Here is a 15666-nt window from a genome sequence, read left to right on the forward strand (position 1 = left end):
GGAGGAGAGAGAGGAAGCTGGGTTGCTATGGGCAAATAAATAATGCATGAATGCACAGGGGGAGAGAAAGAAAGAAACACCTTTTCAAAGTAAATTAATCTGATTTTCAATGTAACCTGTGTAAATCATTAAGGAGAATAACTGATTATTCTTCCTGAAATCACTCATTTAAATGGTCCATTTTAATACTGAGACAGCATGAAGAATACATGCAGTAATAGCTACTGAATAAAATACCTTGACAACCACTTAAACAAGGATACAGATTGGTCTGTTCTGCTGGCTATGAAATAACTTGTTTAATCATATTATAACCCTTTCAGTAGGAGACTAAGCAGACGATAATAATATGAATGGTCATTTTATGCAGTTTGATAATACAATCTCCAATTAGAGAAACATTTTACACATACTTTAAAATCGAAAAATCAAAGATTATTTGCAAACCAGTTTAGTTCATATAAAAAATGTAGCCTCAGGACACTCGCCAAAAAATAATAAAGACTATTAGCACTGAAATGTAGACTCATCTTGTCACAGTAAGACAGCTAATGATTAAGACTCCTTTCCCTTTAAATATGACAAAAATGTTTTTTTAAAATAAGAATGACAGTTAGGGAACTGAAACAGGCAACCAAGCAATGTTCCAGAGTTTGTGTTATTTTTTGAACAAAGACTAGTTCATTTGAAGAGTGAGACAGAAGGGAGATCATGTAGACATGCATTTTTATAACATGCTAATGTGAAAATAAAACTTTTGTCACATGCACACAGCTGCATGCACATGGACACACACAAACACAGACCATCTGTCATCAGTGAGTGGACAGAGGATGGGTGGTCCATGAGACGGTCACTGTCCCATCTCAGGTTCCGAGAAAAGGATTTTGTTCCAGGTGCAGATAAATCTGATGTGTGCGTGTGTGTTAGCTTGTCTGCATTGTTTGAGCCCTGGTAGGCTTTGCATGTTTGTGCATGTGTGCCATGTCTATGCTTTATGATAATATCCTTTTACACAAATGTGTTTAAATCTACATTTGAACACTATTTCTTTCTTCTTTTTACCAGAATTGAGATGGGATGAGACCACCTGTCACTCCTTCATCAGCAGTAACAGAGGAGCACAAACAGCACTGGCTATGTGATCTACAGTCTCCTTGTGTGCTTTCCTTCTAATGTACTGTAATAGATGGAGAGGCATCATATGACGAGCCAAGGAAGCCCTTAAATTACTCTGAGAGCACTCACCAATAACTGACATGAGAGCAGTATCGTGTACAGAGAAAACCTTTAGAGAACTGCAGTGCCAGTGGCCCACTGATGTTATGTAGTATACTGTATATGAAAAACAACAACATATGTAAAAGAAATAAGTTCACAAACTGCCATCATTATATACAATAAAGGTTTGGTTTGTTGATCCAGAGCAGATAACCTTAATTCAGCTGTGTATCTGCTGTAGGGCTGAAATAATTGGACACATTTTGTACGATGCCAAAGTGAACCTCAGTCTGGCCAGATGGCAGCAAACTCTGCTTCTTCCCGTGGGAATCCTTCATCTGCACTTTATTGATCTGATCTGTCTGATCCTTTTTTCTCTTGCTTTTCTACACATCAACCCCTCCATTTTCTCTTCACAAACAGCCAGGTCTCATTGAAAAAAATAAATACTTTGACACATTTTAATATGCTTGATTTAAAGTTAGAGTATGCTAAAGAATCACTGGTGACACAATAAGAGCAAATATGTTTGTCTGAGCTGTTTCTCCCCCATCTTCGCTGTCTACAACAGGTAAAAATACTCTTAAGGTTTCCTTCACCAAAGGTTTGTTCTCTGAAAGCTGTTGTTACTGAACCCAGAGACAGCGCTAACAGGAGTGCAATGGTATGGAAATCCTCCCTGCATATATGTTAATGTCTCTTGACTCAGTGCAGCATAAAATCCATGTGTATGTTACTTTAAAACATTTTTGCCTGGATCAATAATAAAAGTATTTTAAACTTATGTGATTCTCTGGTGATATACTAAAACAAGCAGACAATAAAGGGACCTTTTTTGGTGGTGAACAGGCATTTGTATTGATGAGATTTAGGGTAAAATGAGCCTCAGGCTGTTGACTGTGAATGCAGCCCATTATGCATTCAGCAACACAGATATGGTTGATAGCAAATATAGGCTAATAAATGTGCACAAACAATAGAAATCTGAGTTTAGTTATCAATGTAATAGATCAACTATATGACTGTAAAAGCTGACCCAGTGAAGCTGCAAAACTATTATTTATAGAGATGTGTAATGAGTCCAGTCCACTTTCTGCCCCATGCTTTTATTTTGTAATACTTCCTGTACCTTGGTTCCTCAGTTATGGTGTCTGCTTTTATCCAGTTACTATTGTCCCTTGAATAGTTTCACCTGTGTCTTGTTGACTTCCCCTTCTCTGCTATAAACCTGAATCTCCATCCCCTCACTGCTAGGTTGTCTCTTGCTGTTGCTTTGAGCTTTACAGCCTCCAGACCTGTCTGAACATGAGCTAGCTTGTCTCTGACCAGGTCTCTAGTCAGCTCATCATTAGTAACTCTGCCTGATCTGTCCTGCACACTTCAGTCTTCACCTACCTGTCTCTGACCAAATTCCAGCATGCTCCCTTTCTGTCTCTGCATATTTGTTTGCCTGGCTTTAACTATTATCTGTCATTGGACACGGGTGTCTTGTCCTGTCGGTCTTGTCTGGTCTGTTTCCCCTCTGCTCTACCTAGAAGACACAGTATCGGTTCTCAATCCTGTCTCCGCCCTGAACTTCCATGCACTGGCCAATCCTCCACCCAGCCTGCATCTAGGCTTCTGCCCATCTATCTCAGCTTGACCAGTTAGCTGTCACCACTCCCCACAGAGAACCCAGTCCCCTGCCTCTGACTCCTTTGTTCTGTTATTCTAACCTTGTTCAATAAAAGTCTTGTACAAATTAGATCAACCTGTTGTCTGTGTATCTGAAACATGACATGATCAACAGTTATAATGATCACTAGCTTCATTTTTAAACATCTTTTTTTTTTCTTAGTAACCTGGTTTAAGGCATTTCTTGAAACTGTTGTTTATCCAAATGTGTTTAAAATTTCTCTCTTGACCAGTGAACTCTGTAGTGTACTGCAGTAAATAGACATTCTGGTCTAATGTTCCACTGTAGTTATAGCTCTGTTTCTGGTAGAGGCTTTTCTCAGAAATGTGTGTTGTTGTTTTTTTTTGTTGTTGTTGTTGTTTCAGGATGATAAGTTTGTTAAGTGATGAACTTGTGTCCAGTTTACACAAAATGCCCTGAAGAGTTTAAACTGGTCACTGGTTTGCGAGGAAAGTTGGTGTTCAAGGAAATAAAAAAATGGAGTAATGGAGCATACCTTAAAAGGACCATTAACATCTTCCAAAGGTATGTCATAATTCCTCTCACAGTAACACCTCAGCTCGTCCATGCAGAAATGTTTGTCTAAAGAAGTAAAACAAATTTGTTTTTTTAAGAAGAATTGGTAATTTGAGGTTTTTAAAATGTCTGCATTAACTGTGGTAATTACAGATACAATATGCTCATAGATTTCCCCACTTAATCGCCATGACTAACACAACACTGCCCCCTGCTGAGGTAAAGACTCCTGTTCTGCTCACTAATAGCAAACTAGTTACAAAGACATTAGTACTAGTAACTTGTGTTCTATAAAAGCTATATCTGTATTTGGCTCATACCTTTGCAAAATGAAAATTTAATCAACAAGAGCAAAACCTATGATTTCTTGATGTCCTCACCTGCCCACTGGGCACCCTCAGTAGATTTCCTTCTTTCACTGGTCACCTGACAACTCTTGTCATCGGCCTCCTACCTGCACAGCTGCTCCTTGACTCCTCAGGTCCTCAGTATATATACAGTGAAGAGCGGTTGTCCAGATGCCTTTTGACAGATTGTTGCCTGGCTGCCAGCCACTCCTGCCTGCCTCCTACCCGATTCTTCCTTTGGCTACATGTTGCTGATGTCCTGCGCGTCTGCTGAGGTTTGGAGTTGTGCGCCTGGTCCCTGCCTGTCTGCCTGTGACCAACTGTAAGGCTGATCTTAACATAGTAAAAAAAAAAATCTTTTTTAACCCTTTCTGTTGAATCAACTGTCTGCATTTGGGTAGAGTTATCATCTGTGATCTGTCATCTGTGAACTAATAGAAACACCTGTGTGCTGCCAGACCTTTTAATATAGTAACATGAACACATGGTAAGTTTGGCAAGCTATCACCTTGTATTTTTCTGTTAGAACTAAGATAATTGTCTCTGTATGTATCTGAGTGTGGACACCACATTTTAAAGCATACAAACCATAATGTACCTTATATGTATACGACAAATGTCAACACTTGAAATATATAAATTAGCCTACCAGGACTCAATCATATAAATATAATTATATATGTTAACATCTCTTTATCTCTTTAAGCCTCTAGTGGAAATGAAAGCTGGCACTTTGGCATATTCACAAGGCCTAGAAAAAGAAAAAAAAAAAAACATGCCACAGTGTCAGTTATAGCATCTCCAGTTCAAATCAGTGTCAGATCTCTTCCAGTGCACCTGACTTGTTTAATCATTTTATTGGATTGCTATCATTTGTCTTTATTCCATTTTGTAGTAAATTCCCATTCATACAAAGTTTTGAATATTCACACAGAGGTCATTGAATCTGTCAGAGTGTATCTGGTGGCATGCTTCTAAAAATCTAGCAAGTAAATGTTACAGTTACAGTTAAATAATTTCTCAGCAAAAAGAGTTACTGACTACAAATTTGAAATATTTTTACTTATTAATAATGCACATTAGTCCACCTAACATATGGTTAGAAATCGCTCCAGAATATCATTTACTGAATAGCAATGCTGACATTGAAACTAACAACCACTTCACCAAGATCCATTATGCAAATGTGTTGATGTGATCTTGTGTAATTTTGTGTCATGTGCATGAATATATGTGTACAGTTATTTGCAGCAACATGTATAAATGCATGTATACAGCATGCATGCAAAATCTTCAACAGAGGCAACATACCGTATTGTTACTGCAACAGCACATGGAAAATGGTGTATTTAACTAGACAGTTTGAGTCTTTGTGATTAGTTAACATAGAAAAGACACAGTGTAACTCTGTCATCTATGACACCCTTTGTTGACTTTTTAGGGATGAATGACATGGCATTATGTGTTACAGGTAATTGACATTACTGCTGACTTAACAGGAGATACAGTGAAAGGGTTTGGATACAATGGCCTCTGAGCAGGTTCTCCAGACTGTAAGTGAAAACATGCACACACAGGAACACGTGGATTAAGGACATCAAAGACCATAAAGAGATAATATTAAGTTTTCTAATCTATATCTATAGTGTGATTAGTTTTGTTTGTATACACATGCGTATTTATGTGATATTGGAAAAAGAAATATACCACTCCAACTCAGTTTAAGCCATTGTGGATGCATTATGGGTAAAGTGGGATCAAGCATCTTTAGAAGTTCATCCACCATAAGGACTAAAAGCTGAAATATCTTAGCTTTAGCTGCTTTTATTTTCATCATTTTGTGTTACATCTACATCTCATGAGCCCTCTAACTTTATGAAAGTGCAGGACTAAATTGGTGTAATATCCCATTAATGAATGAAACAGATAGATGTCATCATAGAGTAAAACACATGATTAAATGTTCTATGTGTTTTGTTTTTCAATTAAACAGACCAAGAATGAAGAGGAGGTCTCAGTTTATATCCCTGTCGAAGGGTAAGCCACCTCAGCTCTACTTTTTTCCATCACCACCAAACTCTTACCTTAAATGTTACCAGTGTTACATTTAAAAAACATTTGAAAAATTAGCCCCATCTGTCTTGTGCTGTTGCAGGCCTCAATTTCAGGCAGTGGACAGATATGAGAGGTTGACCATCATGAAGGGAGAGGAAAAAAAGAACATGAAAGTCGACTTCAAACAAAGTTTCAATCTTTACCCCAGTGATGCTGAAGGTGAGCGGGCAGCCTTAACCCTATAATCCAAGCTTCTGTTGTCCTCCAAACACAGACATCAAATATGATAAGATGCTGGTTGGATAATGACACAGTGTGACTGGTTTTCTGAACATACCAAGCTGTTGTATTTACTATCAATATTATGGGTGAGAACACATTGCTCTGTTGGATGTGTGTTTCGAAGAGAATTAGAATTCACGGGTCCATGTATGTGTGTGTGTGGATGCATGTATTAGTCCCACCCATTATCATGGAGCATGCACCCACACAAACACGGAGGCCGCTTTAAAGGTGGTGTTTATAAAGTCACGCTTTTTTGCCATTCTGGGGTCAGTCACTTGTCACTGCTGCTGGTTTTTGGCGACTGCATGCAGGAGGTAAGTGTCACCTTTTCTGCTACACTTAAGAACAGTATTTGTGCCATAATACAAGTAAAGCTGTAATTTTGTAGCATGAAAAATATGGGAACGGAGCACTTCTTGGAAAGTGGAGAATTAGTGTTGTCTTATGGTCACCTTTGCAGTAGGATGATTTTCATACCTTAATGCTAAATTTTCTGTCAAAGCCCAACACTATTCAAACCGTTTATTACAAAGTAACATCCAGAAATAATTGCCTGTTTGATTTACCATAGTGAGTGTTGAAGTGTGTTGCTCAGATTTAATTCTGCAACATCAGGAGAACTTAAAAAATTTTCAGACTGGTGTTTCCATGAAAAAAAAAACCCACAAATTATGCAGCATGAAAAGAATCAGGGTTTGCAGAAGAAATTTTGCAAACCCTTATACATTTTCACTTCAGCAGTGAAAATGTATAAAAATCATCATACATGCACAATGGCAAACATTTTTGAAATGTCTCCTGAATAAATGTCTTAATCTGTATGTATGTCACATGCATTCATATAGCTGCAAAAAAAAAAAATAGTAAAGTTATTTAACTTTATTCATATCCATCCATCCACCTATGGTGACATGAATGTGCAACACATTAACAGACTTTCAGAGACTGTGTGTCCTCGCTTAAGCAAAAACATGCATATTATGCACACACAAACATACACACACGTTCACATATGTGGATTATAGAAAGATTAGACTAGTCAGTCTTATCTGAATCTTCCATACCTTTTCTTAGCTGTGTTTTGGAAATAAATCTTTCTGTTATCATAGACAACTTAAGCGCTCCGGTCCCGTCAGGTCCAAAAAGAGATAAAATGGGCACTGGTATCTGACATAAGACTGAATTTCATCTACCAATTGCAGTCTGAATCCAAATATCCCATACAATTTATATCTTCACTGCAGATTTAAACATGAATGTACTTATTCTTTCTATTCATTCTTTAGTAGTTTCTAGAAAAGCTTTAAACAATCAAATTTCAGAAAGGACTAATTATTTTTGGATTGCCAAAATCCACCCAAACATAAATTTCATTCAACCTTTTATTCAAGTGTTTATGAAAGTCAAATCAAGGATAAAGTGGGGAATATATTCTGAGTTAAAATTATTCACTGTGTTATTGGAAAATGTCTTTCCAATGTCTTTCTCAACACAAAATGGCTTTTAATTGGGTTCATTGTGTCTCTCTCAGCTGCTGGAAACATCAACACCAGCGCCGACCCCAGTGCAGAGTCTCAGGTAAGAGAGACACACACACAAAGACACGATATATCCCAACTCCAGACACATGACATGTATTGATAGTCCAAACATGTCCAGGGCATGCCGTCACTTATGTCCACATCGGAAACTTAACAGAGGCCCAGAGCGTGGACCCTGCTTGTTGATGATGTAGGTCAACCACCATGTTTACCGTATAGACACTCCCGGACATCACTGTTGTACATTAGCATGATCCATAACCACACTGCTACCACCAAGACGATGACAGAAACAACAATAGCTTTTATGTGATACTCCAGTGCAAAACAACACCCAAAATATCAGTAGTGTTTTTGTAATGTACAGAAGCATGAACAAGATTGCTCTGACGGGCGACCATAAGGCAAAGCTAAAAAAAAATGTCATTCTGGGAAATGTAGGAAATCATTACGTGACATTCAGTACTACCAGAAGACTACAATTTTTGAGCTTTATTTTTTTTCATAAGGTCTCAGTGCAAGTTATTCTTAATAAAAGATTAGTCTAAATACCCCAAATAATAAAATAATTGTAACATGTAAATAGTCATGTAAACAGTAAGAGAAAACAAGCATTTCAGGTGAGCCACACTACAAAACGTACCAAAAAAGTTTTACGTGTTTTAACCAGCCCATTATACTTTAAAGGCCATTTTGACTTTGTTGTCTTTGATGTCTGTTATCAGCTGGTCTTCACCTTTGTGTCTCTGTGCCTTCAGAGGTACGTGGAGATGAGGGAGCTAATGAAGGACCAGAAGCAGCAGAGTTACTGGCAGGAGACGGGCCGATGGGCCGGCTATGAGGAGAGCTTTGACCCTCAGGCTGGGGTATGGGCTTCCTCACAGATCTCCTATCTCACCTTCAAGAGTCTCATCCAGCTCAGACGCACCATGAACACAGGTCAGTCAATACATAAAAAGATAAAACAGAAATATGAGTTACTTTTTACTGTACTTAAATAGATTTTAGAGGTACTTTAGGTAGAATCTTGAATGAATAACTTATACTTACATAACAGTAGTAAGTAGTAAGATATCCGAGTACTTCACTACTGCACTAATGCGTAATCATTTTTTTAGAGTATGTCGTAAATGCTGAGATAAAAACAGTGCTTGCTTGCCTGCCCTGCATTTCTTTAAAGTTTAAACATGGGAAAGTTGAAGATTAACCCCAAAATACAGCAAGTCTCATCACTTTTTTCTAGCTCACATTTTGTCCGGATTTCCCCTTAAACCACAAACACACTTCTCTCCACTGTTATGCCTCTGAATAAGCTGTTCAAACATACATCCTTTTATGAAGGTGTGATCATTTTTGACTGTGAAGAGAAAACCCTGTCCAGCATTGCCGAAAAGGTGGTAAAGGAGATGGTTAACAAGAAGGAAATCAGGCCTGGAGATCAAGACGGAGTACTGAAATCTCTGCTCCAGAACCGCAGGTACCCTCCAAGACATCACCCAGCAGTGACTCAAACATAAATGACCTACACTGTTGTTATCCAAAACTGCAATTGAGAGGGGAATAGTTCAGTATTTTGCACGGAGAAAGCTGAACAGAGCACATAGCTATAGTGGGGATCAAACCTGTAATTATTAAACACTGTCTCTGACCACCAAACCATGCTGTGTGTTCTGCTTGAGTATTAAAAGTGACCAGTGTGTGCTGTAGCTAACTGGTAGCTGAAACAATCACATCACTCTAAAATGTATCTTTATTATGTATCTTCTCATATAATGCTTGGTAAGAGAGAAAATAAGTGTATTTCCCAAAATTTCAACTAAAACTAAATGTATTTTTAGGTTTTGTAAATTACCATAAATATGATCTCAATTACCACAACCTGACACAACAGATATTCATTTTAATAATTTTATTGTTGATTTTCATCAGGTTATTGTAAAATTAATGAGACCATTTTCAAAAACATTACACTTAAGTCTCGTGTGAGTCAAATATGAAAACTCATCATGGTCTATGATGTATTTTATTAAATGTTTGCTCAGCCAGGTGAGTGTATGCACATGTACAGGAAAATGGTTTTTCTTCTCATTGAAATTGTTCACTCTTTACTCTGGTATAAAAGCATGTGGTTTTCTCCCTCTAGACAAGCAGATGACCCAGAGCGACAAGTGCTGACTGATGGAGCAGAATTGCACAAGTTTTCAGTCAAGGACAGAGTAAGTTTAGGGACATGATCCTCCATATGAATGCAATCTACTGGATTACTAATATTACTGTGATATGATAGTGGTGAGACAAAGGTATGGAAAGTCATTTAGAAGTGTAAAAGACTTTTTATGGATTTTTTTTAATACATACATTCAAATATTTTATTCTTTTTACCATTGCAGACATACAGTTATATTTACTGTATATGATTAGTGGATCATATTGTATTTTTAAGGATGCAAGACATGTTTTGACATGTTTGTAGTTATTGCAATTACAAACATTATGCAATTATAAGTAATTACTATTATTATAAGTAATTACTTGAATGTAAAGTTTCTTCCCTGGAAGAAAAGTACAAAAATACAAATACATTTAAATAGATGAGCTAAATGTCTAATTGACATAATTTTAAAAGTAGCACAGATCATCAAAGCAAATTCTGCTTTAAAAAGGCACTCATTTGCAATATGTTGATTTTGATGGGGATAGGAAAGTCTAAGGTTTACTCACAAGTCTGTTAATGCTGTTTCTGTAGAGAGATGAAGCTGACCAGGTTGAGGCCTCCATGGTTCTAGTAGGTAAGCCACTGTTTGCATTTTTACATTTAGGATCTGGAGACTGTGGATATAGTATGTGTTTTTGAGAGTCTGCATGCACATTTGATTTGGACCAGGAGCCTTGGACTTTCTGGAGAAGCCAACAACCGTATTTGTGCGTCTGAAGGAAGCCGTGGTCCTTGACTCAGCCTTGGAGGCCCCAGTGCCTGTGCGCTTCATCTTCGTTCTGGTTGGCCCCAGCAAGTCTGACATCGACTACCATGAAACTGGCCGTGCTATGGCAGCATTAATGGCTGATAAAGTGAGTAACCTAACACTTTCGACTAATTCTACTATTACTATTCTACTATTGACATACTAACAGAACACCAATTAATTAAAAGATAATTTGGCTTTTAAAAACATCACAGGACAGTCTATGTCACTATAATGTTTTTTTAAAAAGGCCAATCTAGTGACAGTAATCCAGTAGCAATGCATTACTGTTTTTCATTTCCATGTTGAGGTGTTAGAGCTGTGTACTAATTCCTTTTCAGATTTTGAGTGCAGTCAAGTCTAAAGTCCTCAGTGCTTCAGACCAAATCTGAGAAGCTTTGAATTCCACTAACCCACATTACTATAGAAAACTAGGAATTAAATTTGATATCACTGTTGAGTCCAAGATTTATGCACTACAAGACTATGATAAGCATAATCCCATAGTTTATATTGTTCAGATGCTGCTTTCACAGTATTTCTAAGTTTTATTGTTGCGTACTGTAAAACACCAATGAATGAGAACTGTGCAGAAAAAAGAAGTGTTCAGAACTAAGAAACACATTCAAGTATTTATACCAAAGTTACTGATATGATTAGATGTGAAATGTTTAAAAATGCTCTCTGACCTTCTTTATCATAGCTTTTCAGTCAGGCAGCGTTGCAGGCAAAGAGCACCCAAGAACTACTGGGTGCTGTGTCCGATTTCATGGACTGCAGCATTGTCATCCCACCTACAGAGATCCATAACGAAGCGATGCTCAGCTCCATCATCGGCTTCCAGAAGAAACTACTGGAGGAGAGATTCCGGTCGCCTGATCTCACCCTCCGTCGGGACTCTAGACCCCGCAGGGGTGCGTCTTATCAGGGCCCACTCATAACTCATCATGTTTAACTTTTGATTTTATACAGTAACCACAAATAAACAAATAAAAACAGTTTCCTATTGTCAATTTTAGTATTCACAAGAGATCGGATATTGTTTTTCTACAGTTTCCATTGCTTCTGGGCCACCACCTGAAGACCCCCTGTCCCGTACTGGTCGACCGTTTGGCGGGATGATTCGAGACATTAAGAGACGCTACCAGTACTATAAGAGTGACATCACAGATGCTCTCAATGCCCAAGCCCTTGCTGCTGTCATCTTCATCTACTTCGCAGCCCTGTCTCCTGCCATCACCTTTGGAGGACTACTGGGTGCTTCCATATATTGATATGACACATGCCATTTCGGTCATATACAATAGATCCTGTAATAACACTTTGTTGTCATCTTTGTTGCTCCAGCTGATAAAGTGGACAACATGATGGGTGTTCCAGAGCTTCTCATCTCTACCAGCATCCAGGGGATCATCTTCTGCTTTGTTGCTGCCCAGCCCATCTTGGTCATTGGTTTCTCTGGTCCTCTTTTAGTGTTTGAGGAGGCCTTCTTTGCTGTAAGTGATATCACTGACTCATAACCACATCTAGGTGACCTCTAGGATTTTTTTTCTAATCTGTGCGGATCCATAAGACCACACTAAAGTGAATTTTTGTGACATCTTTAATTTTTTTTATTAATTTACGGTTTGGAGTTCAACTCATCCCCCGTTGTGATTCATTCAGTTCTGCAAGTCCCAGGATATTGAGTATATTGTTGGGAGAGTGTGGGTCGGGATCTGGCTCGTCATCATTGTTGTGATTATCGTGGCGTTTGAAGGCAGCTTCCTGGTGCGTTTCATCTCACGCTTCACCCAGGAAATATTCTCCATCCTCATCTCCCTCATCTTCATCTATGAAACCTTTGCCAAGCTGTGGAGGGTAAACCATCTTCATTCATGTCATCTTATTTAGATTTCTGTGATTACAGTGCTATTTATATGATCAGCTCAAACTCTTTTTAAGCTACACTCCCCTGACTTCTCTTTTAGATTTTTAGGGAACATCCACTCATTCTGAATTATGATCATCTGAATGCAACTCTAGAAGATCCCTGGCTCACAAAGGTGGAGGAGACTGTCATTTATGACAATGCTACTGGGAACACAAGTGTTGTTATCAACACTATAAAACCACCTTACCCCAACACAGCCCTGCTCTCTATGTGCCTCATGTTTGGCTGTTTCTTTATTGCATTCTTCCTACGCCAGTTCAAGAATGGGACCTTTCTTCCTGGAAAGGTGATTATATATTTCATAGTTTTGTGTAGTTTATTTTCCTACAGCTTTTCTGTCAACACTGTGCTCAACAACTGCTGAAATAAATTTAAAGCTCTATAATCATTGATTTTATGGATTTCTGATGTGTCTGTGTCAGGTCAGACGTTTGATTGGTGACTTTGGTGTGCCTATTGCCATTTTCCTCATGATTGTTGTGGACTACAACATTGAGGATACTTACACACAGGTTGGCCCTTTAAAACCTTGTTTGTCTGCTAATTGCAACTTTTTGTGCAAGTTTTATTTAAAATCTGTGTGAATATTTTTAATTAAAATCTTGAATTGTCCTTCCAGAAACTAGTGGTTCCCAAAGGTCTGATGGTGTCCAACCCAGCCAAAAGAGGCTGGTTAATCAACCCCATTGGAGAGCACCAGAGTTTCCCTGTATGGGTGATGTTTGCATGCTGTATCCCGGCCGTGCTCGTCTTCATTCTCATCTTTTTGGAATCTCAGATCACAACGTGAGTTATTGTATCACAGCAAAATCTCTAACTGAAATCAATGTAAAGAAAAGATATTTTCTGCCTCTTACCAAAGTTTGGTTAAAATGTTGTATCTGCCAACAGGCTGATTGTGAGTAAACCTGAGAGGAAGATGGTCAAGGGCTCTGGGTTCCACTTTGACCTGCTGGTTTTAGTCAGTATGGGAGGGCTGAGTGCATTCTTTGGTGTGCCATGGCTCAGTGCTGCCACGGTACGTTCTGTTACACATGCTAATGCCCTCACCGTCATGAGCAAAGGACCCAAACCTGTGATCGAGAAGGTGTTGGAGCAGAGGGTCAGTGGTATATTGGTGGCATTGCTGGTTGGTAGGTGCTGTTTAATCACCTGTACTTTCTGTATTTCACTGTATTTCATTACACCTTCATGCCAGTGTGTCTGCTTTGAGTTTTCTTACACTATCCTTTATCTGAATGTGTATTCGCATCAAGGTTTGTCAATTCTGATGGAGCCTATTCTAAAGATGATTCCCATGTCAGCCTTGTTTGGAATCTTCCTCTACATGGGAGTCACTTCACTAAATGGCATCCAGCTGTGGGATCGTACCCTGCTTCTGTTCATCCCTAAGAAATACCACCCTGATGAACCCTACGCTACCAGAGTGAGACCTCTATGATTAAATAAAAACAACTGCATGGTGCTAACATTAACAGGATTAGAGGGTTTAAAGCTGTGGTTTTGCGAGCATCAGATACGTCTTGTCATTTTAATTTCATTGTCATGTCAGAATATCATTATATTCTTTTAATAAAACTCAATCAAACAGCCTTTTCCATCCCTAGAAACACATGTGCAGTTATGTTTGACCTGTTTGTATATTTTGGACACAGGTGAGCACAGGACGAATGCACTTGTTCACAGCCATCCAGATGGTGTGTCTTGCACTTCTCTGGATTGTGAAGTCCAGTCCAATATCTCTTGCACTTCCATTCATTCTTATCCTCACCATTCCTCTACGTATGTTTATGACTGGGCGGCTCTTCACAGAGCTGGAAATGAAATGTGTAAGTGGTCTCTTGGATGTCAAACTTTAACAGTAGCCTTAGGAATATACCTGAGCCTGAAAGGTTGTTTGTAATATGTGTGTGTGATACCTTCTCTCTGTTATATGTAACCTAATGTCCTTACTTCTCTGTGTCTGTTGTGTTTTAGTTGGACGCTGATGATGCAAAAGTGACATTTGAGGAGGAGCCGGGGCAGGATGTATACTGTGAATCTCAAATGCCATTGTAGACGTCTTCCATGACTGCTGCCTTCAATCTTTTATTTTAACAAAAAGATATTTATTTTATATGGATCAATTTGGTGTTTTATCTACCTTTGTGCACAAAACATTATTTTGACTATTTTTTGTGAAAATGCAGATGTAAATTATATATTTATCATGTCAGTATGGATGACATTAATATCTTGTACAAAAACCTGAACATTACTGAAGAGTTAACTGTCACTCAGGTAAATTATTTCCATGGAGTTGTTTCTAACAGTTTGTGCCTTACAGACAGCTAAAGCAGGAAATAGTCATATAGCACTGACCAGTTTTTAATGAATAACACTGAAATAAAAAAAATACTAATGCTTTTTAAAGCATTTAGAAGAGACATTCACACATAAAATAAAAATGCTTCAATCATGGAAACACTCCATAAAATATTATAGTGTTAAAAACCAAAACATGTTGTTTTTGTCATGTCACCTTTGGCGTAAGAGACTGTATTGTTGTATTCACATGCTTAATTGGAGTGAAATCCAAACTCTGAATTATATTGTAATATATTTATAGGACAGTATAAACAATGACACGAGCAAAGTGTTGGTATTTTATTATCAACCTGACAACACTGGAGAGCTATAGGACAATATCAGTGCCTGATAGTACAGACTGAAATAAAATAATAAAGCTTATATTGTGTGTTATACTGCTGTCTACGCATGTGCTCTCCATATATAATAAAAACTACCTCCAAAAAGACCCATCACATACAGTTCTTTGGATGTGGTTAACATATGGTAGGATTGGAGAAAGCCATGGCAATGAGATGATCTGATCCTATTCTTTTTAACATTGAAAACACTAATTGTCATTTTGACAAGGCAAATCTAAATTTTACATGTAGCCTACACATATGTATTGTAGCCTGCAGTATAATCCATCATAAATCTGAAAGAAACTAATCACATTAAATATTCATTTTCAAATCCTGTCCTGTTCTGATTATTCTGGAAATGTGTAATAGAAAGAAGCAGGGATTGGTATTTTTTACAGTAATTCAAAATTGTGTTATTTATTATCTCCTATAATCAA

The 15666-nt window shown here is 38.0% G+C and overlaps 1 protein-coding gene across 3 annotated transcripts; it reads left to right on the forward strand.

Moving 5' to 3' along the window:
• Positions 1 to 3941: 3941 nt before the first annotated feature.
• slc4a1b (solute carrier family 4 member 1b (Diego blood group)) lies at positions 3942 to 15560 on the forward strand. 3 transcript variants are annotated; one of them, XM_026315736.1, is made up of 22 exons: positions 3942 to 4081; positions 4198 to 4246; positions 5231 to 5312; positions 5753 to 5796; positions 5915 to 6033; positions 7631 to 7677; positions 8399 to 8579; positions 8982 to 9117; positions 9784 to 9856; positions 10387 to 10429; positions 10525 to 10709; positions 11307 to 11517; positions 11657 to 11860; positions 11951 to 12099; positions 12269 to 12463; positions 12574 to 12822; positions 12959 to 13048; positions 13156 to 13322; positions 13428 to 13669; positions 13793 to 13962; positions 14192 to 14365; positions 14514 to 15560. In XM_026315736.1, the coding sequence occupies exons 3-22, from the start codon at positions 5286 to 5288 to the stop codon at positions 14592 to 14594; spliced, it is 2787 nt and encodes a 928-aa protein (XP_026171521.1). In that variant the 5' UTR covers positions 3942 to 4081; positions 4198 to 4246; positions 5231 to 5285; the 3' UTR covers positions 14595 to 15560. The 3 variants fall into 3 exon arrangements, with proteins under 3 accessions (XP_026171521.1, XP_026171520.1, XP_026171522.1); XM_026315735.1 differs by lacking the exon at positions 4198 to 4246 and having other exon boundaries at positions 3947 to 4081; XM_026315737.1 differs by lacking the exons at positions 3942 to 4081; positions 4198 to 4246; positions 5231 to 5312; positions 5753 to 5796; positions 5915 to 6033 and adding an exon at positions 6349 to 6413.
• The last annotated feature ends 106 nt before the right edge of the window (positions 15561 to 15666 follow it).

Source organism: Mastacembelus armatus, chromosome 19, assembly GCF_900324485.2.
Source record: "Mastacembelus armatus chromosome 19, fMasArm1.2, whole genome shotgun sequence".
Lineage (NCBI taxonomy): Eukaryota > Metazoa > Chordata > Actinopteri > Synbranchiformes > Mastacembelidae > Mastacembelus > Mastacembelus armatus.

What these genes read in the sequence shown, in the direction of transcription:
- slc4a1b (XM_026315736.1), top strand. Translation starts at nt 5,286, where the DNA reads ATGGCCTCTGAGCAGGTTCTCCAGACT. An exon ending in GGACTCTAGACCCCGCAGGG is followed by an intron (nt 11,518 to 11,656) that starts GTGCGTCTTATC and finishes GTTTTTCTACAG; the next exon opens with TTTCCATTGCTTCTGGGCCA. An exon ending in ATGAACCCTACGCTACCAGA is followed by an intron (nt 13,963 to 14,191) that starts GTGAGACCTCTA and finishes TTTTGGACACAG; the next exon opens with GTGAGCACAGGACGAATGCA.